At 36.9% G+C, this 19,029-nt stretch overlaps 1 protein-coding gene across 1 annotated transcript in view; it reads right to left on the bottom strand.

Annotated features, from left to right (window-relative positions):
• Window positions 1-19,029, bottom strand: part of ASCC3 (activating signal cointegrator 1 complex subunit 3) — a 560,609-nt gene that overhangs the window by 23,406 nt on the left and 518,174 nt on the right. Inside the window, exon 37 of the mRNA XM_018564087.1 lies at window positions 10,324-10,548. Coding sequence (XP_018419589.1) covers window positions 10,324-10,548 — 225 coding nt within the window. The remainder of the gene's footprint in view (window positions 1-10,323; window positions 10,549-19,029) is intronic.

Raw genomic sequence — 19,029 nt, forward strand, 5'->3', positions numbered from 1 at the left:
GTGTGTGTGTGTGTGTGTGTGTGTGTGTGGGGGGGGGTGTACAGGGACAATGATGGCATACTTGGACTTGTAGTTCCTTAGCTGATATATATGTGTGTGTGGGGGTGGGGGGTACAGTTCCAGTGGATGTTTATATAATATGGGGGGGGCGAAACATTTTTTTCTGCCCCGGGCGCCCATAACTCTGGTTACGCCACTGAAGCTCGCTATACATTATGCAAATTTCAAGCCAGTTCCTGATAAACCCTTCCCTCAATTAGCTGATGGTAGCAACCGGTTGGAAAATCTTCGAACGAATGGTGCTGGCACTCAATAATCTGTCAGCACCGTTCATGTATTCCGACAGCTGTCAGAATACAAAGGAAACAGCGGGGGATTCTTCGATCGATGCTCATATGCGTTGATGGAGGAATCTGCACTATTTTTTTTCGTTCAGCCCATGGGTTGAATTAAAAAAATAGAACAGTATATGGCCAGCTTAAGGATGACAACTAATGCAGGAATTTATGACATGTTTATATACACATACACATACACATACACATACACACACACACACACACACACACACACACCAATCAATCTATATACATTTTTATTAAAACACACACACAATAGTACTACACAAGAGTTGTAATGTTTTTATTACGTTTTTTTAATTACTTTTATTATGTCAGTCATGTTTTTACTATAAATAAGTAGTAATGTTTTCATCGGAATAACAAAATCAAATTTTCCTGATTTATAAACCACTAGAAGGGGCATCTGTAAATTTGTAAATTACAATAATCAAAACATAGAACAGGAAACAATACAAAGTTAAAAATGACTTTCTGATAAAAATAATAACCTAAAATGTATTGTGACAAAGGTACCATAGTTGCCTTTTTTTTAGATGTGCATATACAAGATATGCGTAATATACTTTTTGCCATATTTTAGACTAAAAAAAGACAGGAATCTACAGCTAAATAGAAAAATTATCTCAATGTGCTAGATTTAACATTACATTTATGGTTTACTATTGTGTGCAATGCAGTACAATAATTCTCTACGTTCAAATACACATTGCCTTCAGAGATGTACAGATCAGTTGTCAGTGTTGTGTAAATAATACAACTGTTATTATTTTCATTGCTAACAAATGAAGTTGATTTCAGTTGTCAAGGGAGACCTGCTGACATACTGCAGCTAGGCTTGATCAATTCTGGTATCAGCCGGTGTCCTAATGAATAGCAGGGAGTGTCATGAACTTCAGTTTGATTTACAATTAGCTTCCCAGCTACTATCCACCTAACTTAAACCTGAACAGAAAGAAAGGCTCAGCTGCAGTCTTACTTACTTTAATAGACTTCTACAAGCGACATAATGCATACAGGGGGCTTAATTTTGTTCTATTTCTAAATTAGCATTTTTAGACAACCCACTGGTTTATGTACTTCTAGAAATGAGTTATAAGAAAGTAGAGAAAATGCTGGCAAGTAACATTATTGGTTATTGGTTGTCATAAATACTGGGAGATCTATTTAATGATAAAGCAAAATGTGCGGCGTTTTACTTGGTTACCATCTTTTTGGTTTCTATTGACTCTGTATTTATATCTCTTGCTTTGATAAGATATTTTGATCATTGCAGTTATATTTGCAAGGAAACATACGGTATACTGAATGTATCGCTTAGTTTAGTAAGTATGCATTTTAGGTTGAAAACAATTTTGACACTCCCACATCTTTTGTTAAATCTACAGTCCTTGTTATTCATTGACTTGTACAACATTGTATATCCTTTTCAAGATTCATAGCACTTATAATTAGTAGACAAAATGGCTACTTCCATTTAATGAAAACTAAGAAGATCAAATATTATGAAGTGCTTTTCTATTGCAAAAAAGCATCTCATGTGCTGCTACATTTCAGATATATGCTTAAAGTGAACTTCTGTCCTGAACAGACTTGAAAAAGGATTCTGCCATGATACCATTTCCTTTTTCCATGACAAGTGGTTGTCTCTAGGATAGCCCGAATGGCCTCTGACAGCAGGAATGGGATTTGTCCATCGCCTCTGCCATCTGAATCATTATGACTGTGCTGCCAATCACAGTCAGCTCTCTGCCGATATCCAATGCATGTGCTGGTTATTGTGCCTGTAAGCAACTATCCAGTGCACCCAGGAAGAGAGACACCTGAGTATAGCTGAAGATATTACAAAGAAATTACCTACACATTCCAAATTTCTGAGCCTGCACAGCTATTACCCATGTAAATTCCCTTCTCACACAGCAACTGAACGAACTCTATCTCTGTCCAGCCTGTAGCAGCTCACTCACCATCTAATCACAGTCTAGCTCCATCAAGGCACTCAATCCTGTCCCTTCCTTTCACTGTATTCAATCTTCTTTGAAGAATCTTCTCATATTCTTCTCTAGCCCGGTGGCTCAGTAGTCCAGCTCTGGAGTTGGGGAAATCTTTCCACTTAGAACATCCTAACCACAGGTGCCAGCCTTAAGTACTGGAGAAAAATCCTAGACACTTTGTCAGTGCAAGGGACTTGGTCACTGGAGGAATCTTGCCTCCAGATTAACATTCTGGTACTTTGCGTGATTCAGTTGTCCTTACAACGCTGATCGGGAGCATTCGGACAACATCACAGCAGTGGTACACATCAACCATCAGGGAAGAACCGAAAGCATTGTTGCGGAAAAAAGGATTATAGGCCTAGAACAGGGAGTCTCCAATGTAGCTCCAACTATTCAACCCCCAGTGGCCTCGGGGGACATGAATCTGGTTCCCTTGATTTTGCAAAAACTGCCTTTTGAACCTATCAGGGATATTACGTTGTCACTCCTATTCGCAAGGCTGTATTCCTTGTTCACCTCTCACCCCTGCAAGGAGTGTGTCTGAGCTGGCGGCCTTATACTGTAAATAAGCCTTTTTGGTCTTACACAAGTAGCATTTTTGTTCTTAAGGTGGTTTTGGCCTTTCACTTCAACCAAGACATTGTTCTTTCATCTCTCTAGCTAGATCCCATACACCAGAAGGAAATTTCCCTTCACTGCCTGGATGTAGTTTTGGCTGTGCAGATTTACCTCTCTGCCGCTTCTTCCATTTGAAAGACTGACCATTTTTGTTTTGCCATTCCTGATGGTCCCCATGAAGGGGAAACATATTCTTGTGCCATCATCTTTCTAGTTCTGTGAGTGCTTCTTGGAATTTTTGGTAACAGACAACTTTTTCACAGATTGCAAGGCTGCCAGTCATTTGTTCAGTTTCATTACGTTTTAACAGGCAGATATTTGGGCTTTATTTGATGCCAGCTTGGAGTGTAGGGTTTTTCAGGCAGCTCTATGTAAGCAGCCACCAGTGCTTTATTTTTGTTATGTGGGCCTGTTAGTGTTTCATTTCTTCCTCCCACCTCTCAGATGGACAGCTTTTGGACATCACAATTGTCTCAGAATAACTGACTCCTTAATGAACGAGCAAAAAAATTCCTTGAAGTTCCATCAGGGACACAGCTCCCACCTGTTTGTAATCTATACATATTACTGCTTCTCTACAAAACTAAAGCATGCTTCGGAGTGGGAGGGGTTACATTTGGCTGGCCTATGGATTTTTGTTTGCCAGTATCCAATTCCTCTGATATAGTCAACTGTTTTTGAATGTCTGAATCCTGTCTCTCTTAATGGACTCCAAGAAACATATGTTATGAGAAGTACAAAAAAAAACAAATTTTTTAAACCAATAATTCATATACTCTTCAACTGATTACAGGATTTGCTGTCATACTCCATTTGAAGATATACAAAAAATTGCCCTGCTTGTTTCTTAAAAGCACCCAAAGATTATAACAATGTTCTGCAATTCATTGTATAACTCAGCAGGTAAAAATACATTGACCACATGTATTCAGTAATTTGAAAGACTTTCTGTATAATAATTCAGGGATTTTTTTCCACTTCATTAACCTTTATTCACTTTTCTTGTAGCCCTCTGCTTTACATGCCCTTGTTACACAGCGTGTGTGTCACTTAAAAGCAGTGTTCAGGAACGTGTAAGAAAGGAAAAATATTTTACACTCTTATGTTTAAGTTGTACCCAACAGAAGTCATTCATATTTACACCTTTTTCTGTGATGTTTTGGTGGGGCATGTAGGTATTTTCTCACAAGTAACTGTTTATTTTACATAAATTAGGTTAATTATTAATGGTCATTTTAATACATCATTCTGGTTATATAGTAACCAAGGAGTCAAGTATGTAAAATTACCCCAGGGTTCCATAAGCAATATGACTTCTAGTTCTTAACAGCTTGAACACATGAGACCTGGCTGGAGGAAATAGGCATAGCATGAGTAGGTGTCCGTAAAGTAATGTAGCTGGGATGGGGCCACCACAACAAATCCCAAGACACAACTTAAATTTGTGCACAGGATCCATTATATCGATAATGACAATTAAGAGATTTAAAAAAAAAAAATGCAGATTAGTGCCAATGACAATGCAGATAAGTATCAATGATCTGCCTACTGCAGATAAATTGCACTCAAAGAAGTGCAAGCACCTTTTTTTTATCTCATTGCATCACATCACATTGTGATAGGTTGCTATGCAATGTGGTGCGATAAAAAGGTACATGCAATGGCTAAGAGAATTGGGGTGCGATTAAGAAATGATGACATAACCATGCACCTAACATTGCAACTGTGCAAATGTGATGTGGGACTGCTAGTGGGATGCTTGCGCTCCTGCATCTCAAATATGTGAACTGAGCCTAAGGTTATTTAACTAATTAGATATGTTATACATACTCTTCCTATCTACTTTACACAGACCTGACAAATACAGCTGTCGTTGCCTCTGCTATGTTTGTCGCTATACTACTGGAATGGTGTAGCAAAAGTCACTAGTCTACCAGAGACACATACCTCGAAAAACAAATAACACAAGAATATAAAAAACAAAATAAAAACAGTATCCTTATTTCCAAAGAATCAGGATTTTTAGTAAAAGAAACAAAAAGTCGATGGTTGCTATGAAGTATTTTTTAACAAAACCGAAATAAAAAAACATTGTCAGGTCGAAACCGAAAATGTTTTTTATTTTTTAAATACTTTATTTTAATTCTTTTTTATAAACTTTATAATTTTTTTATATTTATAAAACCATTTTTCATTACATATTTTTATTTTTCGCTTTACTTTTAGAGTCTTTGGGGAAATATTAGGGGTCTAAACAGACTCCTGATATTTCCAATAGAAAAAGAGATTGAGGACACAAATCCTCTATGAGTGTTCCTGTACATTGATAACATGAGGACATAGTGTGTTTACTATAACCACAATTATGAATGAACAGGAGGTGATGTAGATCACTTCTCATTCATTCATAATTGAGGATATAGTAACCATACCATGTCCTCAATTATCTACAAACACTATCAGCGATATCACTATCACTGATCGCGGAATGTTTGCACTTGCTCTCCTCTCTGACACGCTGTCACAGGAGGCTGAACGAGCGGTGTAGGGAGGAGAGCTCAGCCTCCTGTGGCAGCATGGGCTGTCTGCGCCCCCACACCGCTCTGATGATCTGTGATAGGAGGTTGAGCGGTGTGGGAGGAGAGACGCCGGCCGATCACAACGCTCTCCTCACGCAGCGCTCGGCCGGCTGTCACACTTTCTCTCCTCCCCACTGGGACACAGAGCAGCGCCCAGCGGGGAGGAGAGAAAGCAGGGATGCGCCGCTGTATCGGCACAAAAATGGCACTTTTGGCGTTTAGCCAAAAGTGCCATTTTCGGCCGATATGTTTCGACGACCAATATATCGGTGCATCCCTACTACCTATATTATGTATAGAGCTCCATCACTTCCAAGAACAATTAATTTTTCATGTAGCCATAAAAATTGATGTGCAAGAACACTTTTTTTGCCAACATGCTCAGCATCTGTTCTTGGGTGTACTGTAAGCAAAAGCTTCCAAAACTTCTTAAAGTCTCTAAAGATCCATTTTTCACTCAGAGTGAACACAGACGTTTACTGGGTGAACTCCAGATCACAATAATGACTCCAATGACAACTTTATCAGTAGAAAGCAAAATAGGATCATCTAACATTTTTCAGCCCAACAAATTTATATTTCTTGATCTGTTGCAAAAGACGCACTCAGAAATTCAATTCTCATTAAAATCTACTAGGAGGAGGTGGTATAAAAAATATTCCTTTTTGCCTCAAGGGTCAACTATACATTCACAACCTCTCGTATATAGTACATATATAGCTCAAAATATATCAAGCTTAATCAACTTTCATATGGCTTTTTAGCATTATTAGATGTTATTAGTAACATGGCTGCCATGGCTTCTATGGGGTAGGACTTGGGAAGTCAAAAGACAAGAAGACAAGAATACTAGACAGGATATGGTGAGGTCGTGAATCAACTGACACTGACTTATGATCCCATGTAGCTACATAGGATCATAGAGGATCTGATAGAGGCGATTTGGGAAAATTCGTACTCAGCAACCTGGATGGATACACCAATGCATGGAAGAAAGGATTAAGCAATCTTTGGTCAGCCTTTAAAAAAGTGACCACAAACAGCTGTTGAGTGCACATTTCAGACGTTTTATATTACAAGATCAAGATGAAGAACAAGGAGATTGACGTATAAATGCTGATTACTAGGATAGATTGGAAACCATCACTAGGACTCTTTATTGGACATTTTGTTTTGATCTGGTTTATATATATATATATATATATAGGCTTTGTGTTCACATTTGTATAACTATGTTGCATTAGTGATTTTGGATCTAGGAGGAGGGATGCACACACATGCTAACATTTGATGGATGAATGAAAAACAAACACAGAGGAGTTTTTTATTTTAATTTATTTTAGCGCGGTGTCACTTGATTCACGACATTGGGAATAGTGTTTTCACTATTTTTTTCCCGCACAGCAGCTTATTATACAAATAGCACAGTGGTTTTATTATTACAGGATATGGTGAGGACCCACCCAAAAATAACCAAGAATTACTCAAAAGCTCTCAATTAAATATTTCACTGTATTTTAGTGGTGGGCTTTTTGTTGCCCTATGTCCATTTACCATAAGGTGAAAATGTTCTCTGCAAAAAGTAAAATAAAATGTTCAATGCTATAAACCATGTTATTGGTTAGAACTCAAACATTTCATTGATAAAAAGGCACTGTGTCAAGAAATCAAATGATAATATATATTTGTATAATACTTTCTCCTGCAACTGTTGAAGGTAAAATCAGCTGCTCTCTACCAAAAACCTAATTAATGAAAAAGTCATCCCCAGCATCTATCAGTCTATAAGACTTCAAGTAGTGGCTAGTGCTGAGTTAATCAAAATGCTAATGTGAGATGAATTAAAGTTGTGATTAACATTTCACAGCTAATGCTTAAGTGAAATGATCACACCAAATGGGTTAAGCACTAATCATTTTATCTATTCCCATTCAATCGGAAAAAGAGGTGGAAAATACCCTATGCTTTAATGTGTTCACATATTGGTTTATATATCTTCTTAAACACACCTAACTGAATGCCTTTAAAAATGTGATCAATTCAGGGATATTTTACACTATTTACACTATTTTGAACGGGTGCAGATTCTATTTCACACAGAAGCTTCAGGTTTGAACCCTAACTTGCTGGAACCTTAAAAAAACCGAAAGTACTATTTATCAAAATATATCCATCATGAACTAGTAGAAGTTAGCTGTTCACTGTTGTCTGTCACTCAAGAGTTCACACGTAGGTCAGTGGGGGGGTGGAAAGAGAGATTTACTGTCGCCTTTACTTCACAAAAATGTAACCTCCGTTTGCAAACCATAACTAATAAGAAAATTGCTTCAAGCACATATTAAAAGAAAAACTACAATAAATTACTGCGTATGTTTAGCAACGATTTTCACAGTCAGTACACATGTGGTTTTCTCTTGTTTGATTAGATAATCATATTCATTGAAAAAGCCAATGTTATATAAACCAATAATATAGCCAAAAGTGTATATTTATAAAGCAGTGAGAATGCGACAGCCATCAAATATTCACTTTAGATGAATCTTCCTAGTGCATGTATTTTAAATACAGGGATTGATCACCTGTGAATACAATGACACCCGTTTAAATCCATAACACCCACAGAAATAAGAGGGCAAACATATTTTTGCCCAATTTTATAGCACAATGCTTAACCAGAATCAGAGGATGAAATAGGAGATCTGATGTACTCCCACTAGTTTCCATCAAGTTATTTACAACTTTTGTTTTAATTTTTATATTTTATTACATGTCATTCCTTCTGACACTACAGGCTTATCGTTTTTTCCCCAACCCCTTTACAGAGCAGGATTTTAATTAATGGTAATCTACATTTAATACAATGTAATGCAAAAACAACCCTAAAACTGCTATTTACATTTGGATTAACTGGTTGTGGTTTTTTTTTTCCATTCACAAGCATCACTTGTAACCATAGCAACTATTTCAGATTCTCAAGAGGGGATTAATAAACTATATAGCGCGCATTACTGAAAAGTAAAATATGAACATGTGGGCTATAATACGTATTCCACACAATAGCAAAATTAGCACAATGCCAGTTGTGAGCTTTTCTTTTACCACTTTAGAAACAGCAAGATGTAACATTAGCATCTCACATCTGTGCTCAACTAGATTATTACATGATGCCTACGCATGTGTAGGAAACAATATAAAAAAAAAAATAACTGAACACTTTAATACTCTTGAATAAAAGTATTTACATTGTTCCGTGTTTTCTTCTTGTTTGTATACAATATATATTTCTTGAAAAGACACTAAACTTCAAAGTTTAAAAAATGTATTCAAGTATCTTAACTTAAAATGTAACTTATTTGGGCATCACTCAGCTGTAGATCCTAAAATCATTTCTGAATTGGTGCTGACACTGTCCTTCCTTCTGGAGGGTGTCTACTTTTGTTCCCCATGGTCCCTGGGTATGTTGTAAAGTAGCCATCGCTCCAGGCTCACTCCTGTGATGGATTACAATCTCAATACAAATTAGTAAACTAAACATGAGATTGTAGTCTTTCATGGGAGCAAACTTGGAGTGGTGGCTACTTTACAACACACACAGGGTTAGAACTTCTGACTTAATCCTGTAATAACATAGTATGATTTGAGACTGAATTTTCCTTGAAATTGCTTGAAAAATACCAATTTCTTCTACTATTGCTATTATTAATACTTTGTGTTTGTCAAACTGAGTAATAGCCACACCCCGATCACAAGCTTCCCCGCAGAGTACTGTAGTGCAAGTGAAGAGGAGGTGTGACATACCTGCCCTGTTACTGAATCCTGATTACCAAGTGCACTGGGTCTAATTCTGGTGCCTGTTGGACTAAATGTAGACACCCTTTACAACAGTGGTAGCAGGAAAATGATGGCAACACCATAAAACCTGAGTTGATAGTACAATGCAAATATATTTCTGTTAATTAAAATAGGGCTTTTGGTAAGAGTGAATTCTTTTTCCTTCACAGGTATAACATTTCTGTATTTCTGTGCATGCCTAAAATTATTTCTAGGCTGCAAATAAGGTCTTTAAGCCACATTATATACGTTTATCTATGTGTTTGGGTTTTTTTTAAGCATATATCTATGTGTTTTAACACCAAAGGATCTACTAATAGGAGATGGGTGTTTCAGTGAGACTGGATTTCAACTTTATAAAGATCATGTAGCCAGGATAATTCATTTCACAAAATTCTTCCCAAAGGATTATATGTGCATTTAATATGGTTTAGGTATGTTATTTACCTACAGCATCCTCTATTTGTAGACACCAAAGCCCTTAGATTGCTGCTGAGTTACTACTTAGGTGACACTTTATAGTTTTCACCATTGCTTCCTCCCCAGCAGAAACATAAAAGGATATATAGGGAGGTAAAGGGTGGGGCATAAAAAATGGGCCAGCACAGAAAGTAATTAGACACTCCCAGCAGAGGGCTATGATGTGACAGGAGGGAAAACTGTAGCTGTGCTAGGAAATTGACTCTTTCTGAAGTGGTCAAATTCTCTAGCAAGTTCAAAGACACACTGCAAGTAAGCATTTCAAATACTTGTTTTTTCTTTACTTTACCCTGCAATATTTTAAACTAGAGACAGGGTCTCTTTATGTGACCAAAGATGACCATATATATTTGAAGGTTGCCTAACACCGGTGCACCTACCATCACCAGCTTCTCTTAGGCAAAAGAAAAGCAGCCAGACATTTTCGTTTAACTTTAACATGGAAACAATAACACTTACTTGACATATTCTGATAGATTGATCCAGTACAGTTTTGGTATCAGTGGCATAGTCAGGACACGGTAATGTGGCTTGGCTGAAATGAGCTTGTAATAGGAGGTGCGCCTTGGTGTGTGCACTGTCCATTGAATGAGGATTCACTTCAATGGGAAGGTTCTTTGCCAATTCACTGTTCATCTGGTCTTCATTATGTCTTACGGGGAGATCAGTGTACTCCTCAGCATCCTGAATAAATAAAGAAATCACATTTAAAAGATTACAAACATACTAAAAACTGTTTGGGGATGTATTAAACTGTATATGTATTTTTAAAACATTAGAGGCTAAAGTGTCATCCCATATTAACAGTCAACATTTTACATACTATGTACCTGAGGTACATACATTCATGGACCCATTTAAAAGAGAAGTACCAACAGGGGCTGGAGACAAAACACCCTAAAATGTTTAATCGTACCAGAAGAACAATAATTGACAGTTCAATCTTAATTATTCAGTCTAGATATGAAAAATCTTTTTTTTGTACATTGAGCTTTCAATGTGTTTTGTCCAAACATTTTTCTACTGGGGGATTCACTTTTATTTAATAACAAAGAGGAATAACCAAAACAGCATTAGACAACAGTAACATTAACAGTATTATGTATTAGGAATAACATATAAGAACATATGATAAAAACAGTTAAAAAAAAGACATATGCTATTAGGTCCAGTGGTGGCATTGTCAAAGTTGGACCTAACCAAGGCAATATATATTTCAAAAACATGTCTAAACATTTACGAAAACAAATCTAAAAAACACAAAGCAATTAGTTCCCAGGAACTCCAAATCTAGGAGCACTGTAGCATGCACAATTTAGCTAACTCTTCCTGGGTAAGAGTCTTGGATTATCCTGTATCTCCTGCATTTCACGACTTCACAGTTATATTTTCTTCATTCAACCTGTGGGCTGAATGAAGAAAATATAACAGATTCCTCCATCAATGCTTACCAGCATGAATGAAAGAATCCCCTGCTGTTTCCATTGTGTTGTCAGGGGCCGCTGCCCACTGTCAGAATACCCGAATAGAGCTTGCAGCTGATTGGCTGAAAGCACTGTTCAGCTGAGAATTTTCCATCCTCCTCCTTTGATCATCTGATTGAGAGATGACGGATGGAAGGATGCCAACAGGGGCACCCACTGTACCAATTTTGTCAGGTTCATCAAGAAGCAGCCAAAATTCACACCATGTACAGCCTACTTAAGGCTCCATAGGCAGAAAGGGGTGCTACTAGGCTCTCAACCAGAGAAGCCTGTCACAATATGCATAACAGATCACTGCTGTGTTTGTGAATCTTTTGGTGCTAAAAGGAAAAGATGGAAATGCCTGCATGCCAGAGGATGTTTAGGAACCTTTACCTTACTTCAGGTATGCTTTCATCAAAGCCTTAGTGGTTATCCTTACTGGTTATTCTCTGTGGACACTAATGCAAAATGCAATACCCACCCATATACCTTTAATCAAAATACTAACCTCAACAGCCTAAATTACCCCATCAAACCCTTTTAAAAATCACATTTTGCATAAATAGGGTACATGTCAGCATTACTAAGTAATATTTTTTTATTACAATGTACTCCGTTCATATTATGGAAAAAAAACTTGTCGCTTCCTAGGTGAAGAATAAAAAGTGTTAGAAATGGCATTGTGGGTGCTTAACATAACTGAAGGCAATTCTTAAACATTATTAGAGTCTATTGCTCTTAACTGGAGATACCCTACGTGTGAGAAAGGAGGAACAGCAGGATCCTACAGTATGTAATGAGCCAACATGACTGCCCCCTATTCATATATAATTGCAAACTATACATAACCAGATGAGGACCTTAAACGTACTAGGTACAACCAAAAAAAGGTTGTACCTAGTACGTCCTAGCATCCCATGTGCTTTCCCCCAACTGTGGCCACACAGTGTCTACCGAAATTGCTTGGCTCTAGCTGTCAAAATGACAGTCTGTGTCTCAGGAGCACAGGACAGCAGCTCCTGTATTAGCAAAGCTAGTAAACAAATAAAAACAGCTTACAAGCGTCATTCTTAAATACGCTGTAACAATATTATTGTCATAGCAGACTAGTTCCATAAAGTGCAGATCAATGTCCTTTAATCGGCACATAAAGCAATTTAAAGCAACCTCAGAAGTGAATTTTGTTTGATAAAATATATCTATTTAACTCCATATTAACCTAAATCAGCAATAGATAACTTCTACCTCCTTTTCTCCCTGTAACTATTATTTTTTTGCTGATTTTATTTTTTATCATTCATATTTAAACATTTTTTCACTTTCATTGTTTTGTTAATTTTTTTTTAACAAGGCATTAAAATAATTTTTTTTTTGACAAGGCATTAAAAGAAATATAAACATTTCAGTTCATTTTTGCAATAATCAAAAACTTTATCTTACAGTCATTGTAAACAAGATCGATTACAGAATAACATTTCCTGTTATTATCTACATTAACACTAGAGGTTTGAAAACTAACACTGGTCAAATTAGAAAATAAGGTTTTCAAAATATGAAAACAAGTAACCCATCTTTTTCATGTGTATTTATGAAAACTTAAAAAAAAACTATAGGCCTTCTAAGTCGGTCTAAATAATGCTCTTGCACTTGATTTAACCCCTTCATGACTGAGGCCCTTTTTTCCATTTTTGCACCCATGTTATATTCCACATTTAATTGTAGCTCTCTGAATCAATCTAAGTTTTAGATGGCTTCTATATTTACAATATCCAGGATTGATAAACTCACTACTATGATAGTCCTGCTGTATACACCATACAACACGTCTGATGTCACATATTAGGGTAAACCAGCCATGGGGTCACACAAAGCAAAGTGACTCCTCAGCTGTATACTGTAGCAGGCAGCTTCCAATGCTGTAAAGTACAATTACTACTTATGCCTGCCCTTAGATCCACTGCTTTAGCCCCCAAATATGCTATGCAAATGCAACTTTTTCTGAAAGTCATCATTTCCATGAGGCTAGGAATGCAACTCCACCCCCCCCACCCCTTCCCTTAATCTCATGGGACAGTACTCAGGCCTGTTGATCTTATGATAAGTCCCTCAAGCACCTATGTTTGCATCATAAAATGGGGAAGGAAGCATACACATCTGTCATAACAGAATAATTTTTTTCCCCATGTGGCTTTAGTGGCATATCAGGTGGTGGGCTAGGGAACTGATACTGCGTGGCACTGGAGGTTTCCTGCTTTACAGATACAGTTGCAGAGTCACTTGGCTTACTGTAATATTTATTTATATAGCGCCGACAATTTACACAGCACTTTACACATTGCACATTCAAAGTTTCCTAACTCACATGCATACAGGTTTAGTTTAAGTATACCGTGTGTCTGGCAACACAATTTTTTTTACAACAATCAGCATTTAAAAAATGTAGCAGCTAAGGCTGTTATACATAGGGTTTCGTTACCGCCATGAGTATGCTAACTGTTTGTAATGCTCTTTGTTAAGTCTTTGCAAGAGGTGTTGTACACATTGCAAGATCCTCACCCTGCAATTCAGTTAAATACATTAAAAGCCATTCACAGCAATTTACAAAAGACATTCTGTCACATTAACACTCTTCATCCTTTTACTTTTAGATTGCCTTCTAAAACTGGAGCAAGCCATGGCAAGCTTAATTTCCTGCTTGAGACTTTTAAGTGCAAATTGTTAATTTTCTTATCTTCACATAGGCAGCAATTAAAGGAAATTGAGAATAGCAAGTGAAGCTTTGATTCAACTAGAAGCGGAGATGAATGGAGGGCAGCAGGGTCAGCGAAGTCCATTATATTCTTATGCGAGATGCTGGTGTGACTGCCCTGTCCTTGTTTGTTTAGTGGAGACTGGACCTACTGCTAACTGCAAATCTGTTCCCCTCATCTGACCAGGCATAAAGATGTCTCCTGGTTGCAAATGTTAAATGACAGTGACTGACAATCACAAGACAAAGTCTGCATGTAACCCCCTGCTACTGTTTTCATATTGCAGTAGAAAAGACAGACTAAAGCAACATTCTTCATAATCATATCAAATGGGCCATGCTGTTCACTCAATATTTTTCATTTTCGTTTCCCTTTTCATTACAAACTGCAATCTGTTCTGCAAATGCCATGGACTCGACAGTAGCAAGAGAAAGAATAATGAATTTACGTGAGCACATTTTGCCTGTGTGCTTCTTTTATAGTGCTGATAAAATGTACACAATATGCTGACTGTATAAAAATAGAAGGCAGCACTGGCTCAATCCAGCACCCTAATATCATTTGTAACATTTTATGCCATGGTTTATACATGGTAGACAAAATTATTACATATGATTTAGGTCACAAGGCTAGCAGCACTTTTACATTTTAAAGTGAAAATTTCACTACCGCATAATGCATGTGGTGCTGTTATTACCACGTGGTTTTTGTCAACAAATGTTTCCTTAATTAACTGTTTTTAGTTTGTTTTTTTCCAGTTAACTAAACAAATATTCCCACAGATTAGCTAAATGTGTCTAGTGGTCATTTCACAAAAATTACCGATGGGGCTATTGTTCTGTAAAATAGCCATAACAAAATTATATCAATAAAGAAAAAAAATCAGAAGATCACATAATGATTCTTGAAAAATAAAGACTTTTGAAAGTTAATTAGCTATTTCATGTGAAAAAAAAAAAAAGATTGCACACCTAACTGATATTTTGGTCTATGAATTGACTAACTTGAAGAGAAAATGATTATAAGATGAAATGTCCAATGCATTCAACAACTCCCACATCTTATAAATAGTATTACCAATTTACAGCTGATAAACAAAGTATTAAGAGAACATGGTAAAATGACAAGCAATTTATGTGTATACCAAGGGAAATAAAATTCTATTCTTACTCAGATTCACATATTCTGCCATAGTTTTCATTTACAACCAATGAATTATAAACTAACAACAACAAAAAGAAAATATACTATTTTGCATGTGTTTAGCTTGTTCAGTTACACAGTGCTGACTAATTTTACAGTGTTTTATACAGTACACAGATGATTTCATGTCTGCCTGTCATACACACTAGAGCAATTTCCAAATCCCATTTACAACACCAGTATCTTTTTTAGACGGTGAAATAAATTGGAGTATCCAGAGAAACACGCACCCAAGGCTGCAGAAATAACACCAATTCAATTACATAATTTGCACAATGAAGGTGCTCTTCCACCAGCTTGGCTTAGCCTTAGAACATTCACATAAACATTAGATAAGGCTATACACAGTAAGATTATTGCATTATGGTCATCCTAATGGATTGAGCTGAATTTACAGCTAATGAGCAACCGTATGGCAAACTTCCTTGTAAATAGTGTTTGACTAGCCAAATTCAAACCTTATCGTTTGTGGTTGCTTAGATATTGGAAGAAATATGGCTCTCTGCAAAATACTATTGACCGTACCATAAGCTTATGGCAGAACCTAACGGCTAAACATACTGAGGGGAATTTATCAAAACTGGAGCAGCTGTGCACGGCAACCAGTTTCTCTCTTCCATTTTTTTTAGTTAAGATTTGAAAATGAAAGAGAGAAGCTGATTGGTTATGAATTTTGGTCCGGGACACACACAGGTCTCAGCATGTCTGAATTAAAAACACAAAATACATTGCAGTTAGCAATGTTCATCACCAAAAGAAACCTAATAATACCTGCAGCTAAGATTTCAATAACAACAGCTTGCATACATTTACATATAGATGAGAAAACCACACTTCAGCGTCAACGTGCCTCTCTACAGCATGGTCCTTGCTCAGATCTATAGAAACACCAGCAGTGGGATATGTACAGTGCAAAATAAACAGACAGCACGTTTACCTGGGGGTTACCCCATTGCACTTAAAGACACACTGACATACAAGAACTCCTAAGTAGCTGCAGGCTTTCCAAATGTATACACAAATCACAAAGTAAAACTTGTCTATATTATTTCTGGTCTCAGTTTACCTGAGCTTTACCAGCTTACCTGGAAGTTTACCTATCCTTCCTTCAAGGTACAGTAACATGCACGGATGAAACTAACTCAAGGCAGACCTTATAAATGTAAGGTTTAAATGACCTAGGTACTATTTAAGGTATGCTAGCCTGGGTATTTTATTTGTTGTGTTCATTTCTATATTGCTGATAAACTTCACAGTACTTTACAGGCCACACAGACCTTTCTTAGTATAAAGGAATTGAATATATCCAAAGAGCCATACTTAACTCAAGAAATCAAAGATTACGTCCTTTGAGTGGCCAGGCCTGTTCAGCATGGTCTAGTTGAGCAGATGTGACCAAGAATAACAAAAGCTTTGCTCCCATGATGCAACAAGGGCTTTCTATATTCTTCAGTGATCATGATGTGCTAGAGCAGTTGGGCACATGCACATTTTCAGATTCTCTGGTCCTTAGACTTCTTCTAAGTTCTTCTCGAATTGCAAGGAATCTAAGTAAAGTGTTTATCAGTAATACATGGTGATTTTACCAGCTCATATGATAATGGTATGATGTGTAATTAGTCCACGGTTTCTTAAAGAGAACCAGTTTTATTCACTCTTTAATTATTATAATGATACAGTTGACTTACTTATGAAATGTTGCTATTCTCCCCTTATCTTCACTTAATATGTCTGAGCCCGCCACAATAAAGTTGGAGTGTTAGACTGTCAGAGGTCAAATGAAGTCTGAAATATGCCACCTACTAACTGCCTGACATGACACACTATACAGTACACTCAGAGGGTGGGAGACAGTGGGGTTGATTTACTAAAGAAGAAGATGTTCACTTATGTTCTGCTTCATTTTCACTTAGCTTAGTGAATGTGGTAAAAATTCCCTTTGCAAAGAGTGCCCAGTCAGGAAATTTTTTTTTTTTTAAATGGATTTTTGCTTGCACACAATTGGATGATTTAGGTCACCAGAACTTCACCTCATTCACTAAGCTAAGGGAAAATTCACTTGCAAAGTGATAATTCACTTTTCTAGGGGAACAACCTTTAGTAAATCAACCCCAGTGTGTGAGGTAAAACAGTTCACAGGCCTGTAACATATAGACTTCATGTGACATCTGACTCTCAGCAATAGCAGCTCCCATATATCTATACTGACAAGGATGGCAGATCTTCATTTAACCTAAATATGTTTTTCCTTAAAAAAAATTAGAAGCCTTTTAAATAAAGATAGTATTACTAACTCAATCTGTTTTTATATTACCTTTCTGCAATCAATTGCACTACAGGATTCAAATTAGGAGAGGGAACAGCAGCATTGTAAGCTGGTCAGGCTATGCCATTTTGTACAGTGCTGTCAATCTAACATTGGAAGTTTAATGTCAGGAAAAAATTAACAAAGTGATGACCTTGTTAATGTAGTTATGCTGTTTGTCCAATCAGAAGGCTGGATGTGAGCTGGTTACTAAGATGAACTGCTTGAAGTATGTCTAAAGGCAAAACATTTTGTTTACTTTTTTGGATAGAGTAGGGTAGAGTAGGGTTAGAACACCTTTTGTTGCTATACATGTCCCCACTGGGGAGTTTCACTTTCTCAATTTGTCCTGGTGAAAATTATCACTGAAACACACAGTAATGGGAAATCCAGCATTTTATAGTTGTCATTAAAAAGACTACAGGGGAAATCTAGGGTCTAGGGAAATCTAGAAAATATAGACATCGGTGACAACTGTCTAACAGTGGATTTCTGCTCACTTGTCGTCAGGACATAGACAGCAAACATCACACAAAGAAAAGAACATTAACCCATTCCTCATTCTATCCTATAAAGACTAAATGGAAAACTTTTGCCTTTACATACACTTGACCTGCAGGGGAGGAAAGTGAGGTCAGGAGCCAATCTATCAAAAAGGGACACTGGATTACTAGCAGAGCAGAATTCTAAATGTTCTAACAGCTGCACATATATGTATTTTAACTGTGTTTTTAGTGGTTTGCCTGGTGTTTCTAATGTGCTGTAAATACTATGCTCTTTTTTTCCCTTCAAATTGCCCTAACTACAAACCTGAAGTATAATTGTTGAAGTAATTCAATGACTAATGCTAACACTAATGCTCAACAATGCATGTCTTTCACATTGTGTGCATCTACCCTTCACTGTTCAACACAGGAAGCCTGTACTCTTTTGGACTAGTTTGCAAAATCTCAAGTAGAAAACTCTCAGTTTAGATTTCAGTTGAGTTGAAATCAAAAGAAAGCTAACACTTTCACAGATGGCTTCATGGCATGTGCGCAGGGTTTACGCAAGCTCAGATTTATGTGGGGAAAACAAATAGGAGCATTGGGAAAGATCTCTCCCCACACACAGGAGCTAACCACATGGTGAACAGCTGGGCATTAGCAGCATTTAAATAACAGGACCATACATTGCTACATTTCGTCAATGGTAATAAAACAGTAGCATGGAAGGTGTTGGCAACAGTTTGGACTTTAGTGCTCACGACAAAAAACAAAAAAAAAACTTTAATTCTCATATGCCACTCACAAAGGACTAGCACATATAAGTCAATCTTTTAACAATACTTTATGCAAAATAAGAGAAGATTTTAGTCTCTAGATAGATTTAAAATTAGTTTTAGAAACCAATACATTTATTTCTGACTTCATACCTTGCAATAGGTGGAAAATAATAGGCA

The sequence above is a fragment of the Nanorana parkeri genome, unplaced genomic scaffold, assembly GCF_000935625.1.
Source record: "Nanorana parkeri isolate BGI_ZX_2015 unplaced genomic scaffold, ASM93562v1 scaffold723, whole genome shotgun sequence".
NCBI lineage: Eukaryota > Metazoa > Chordata > Amphibia > Anura > Dicroglossidae > Nanorana > Nanorana parkeri.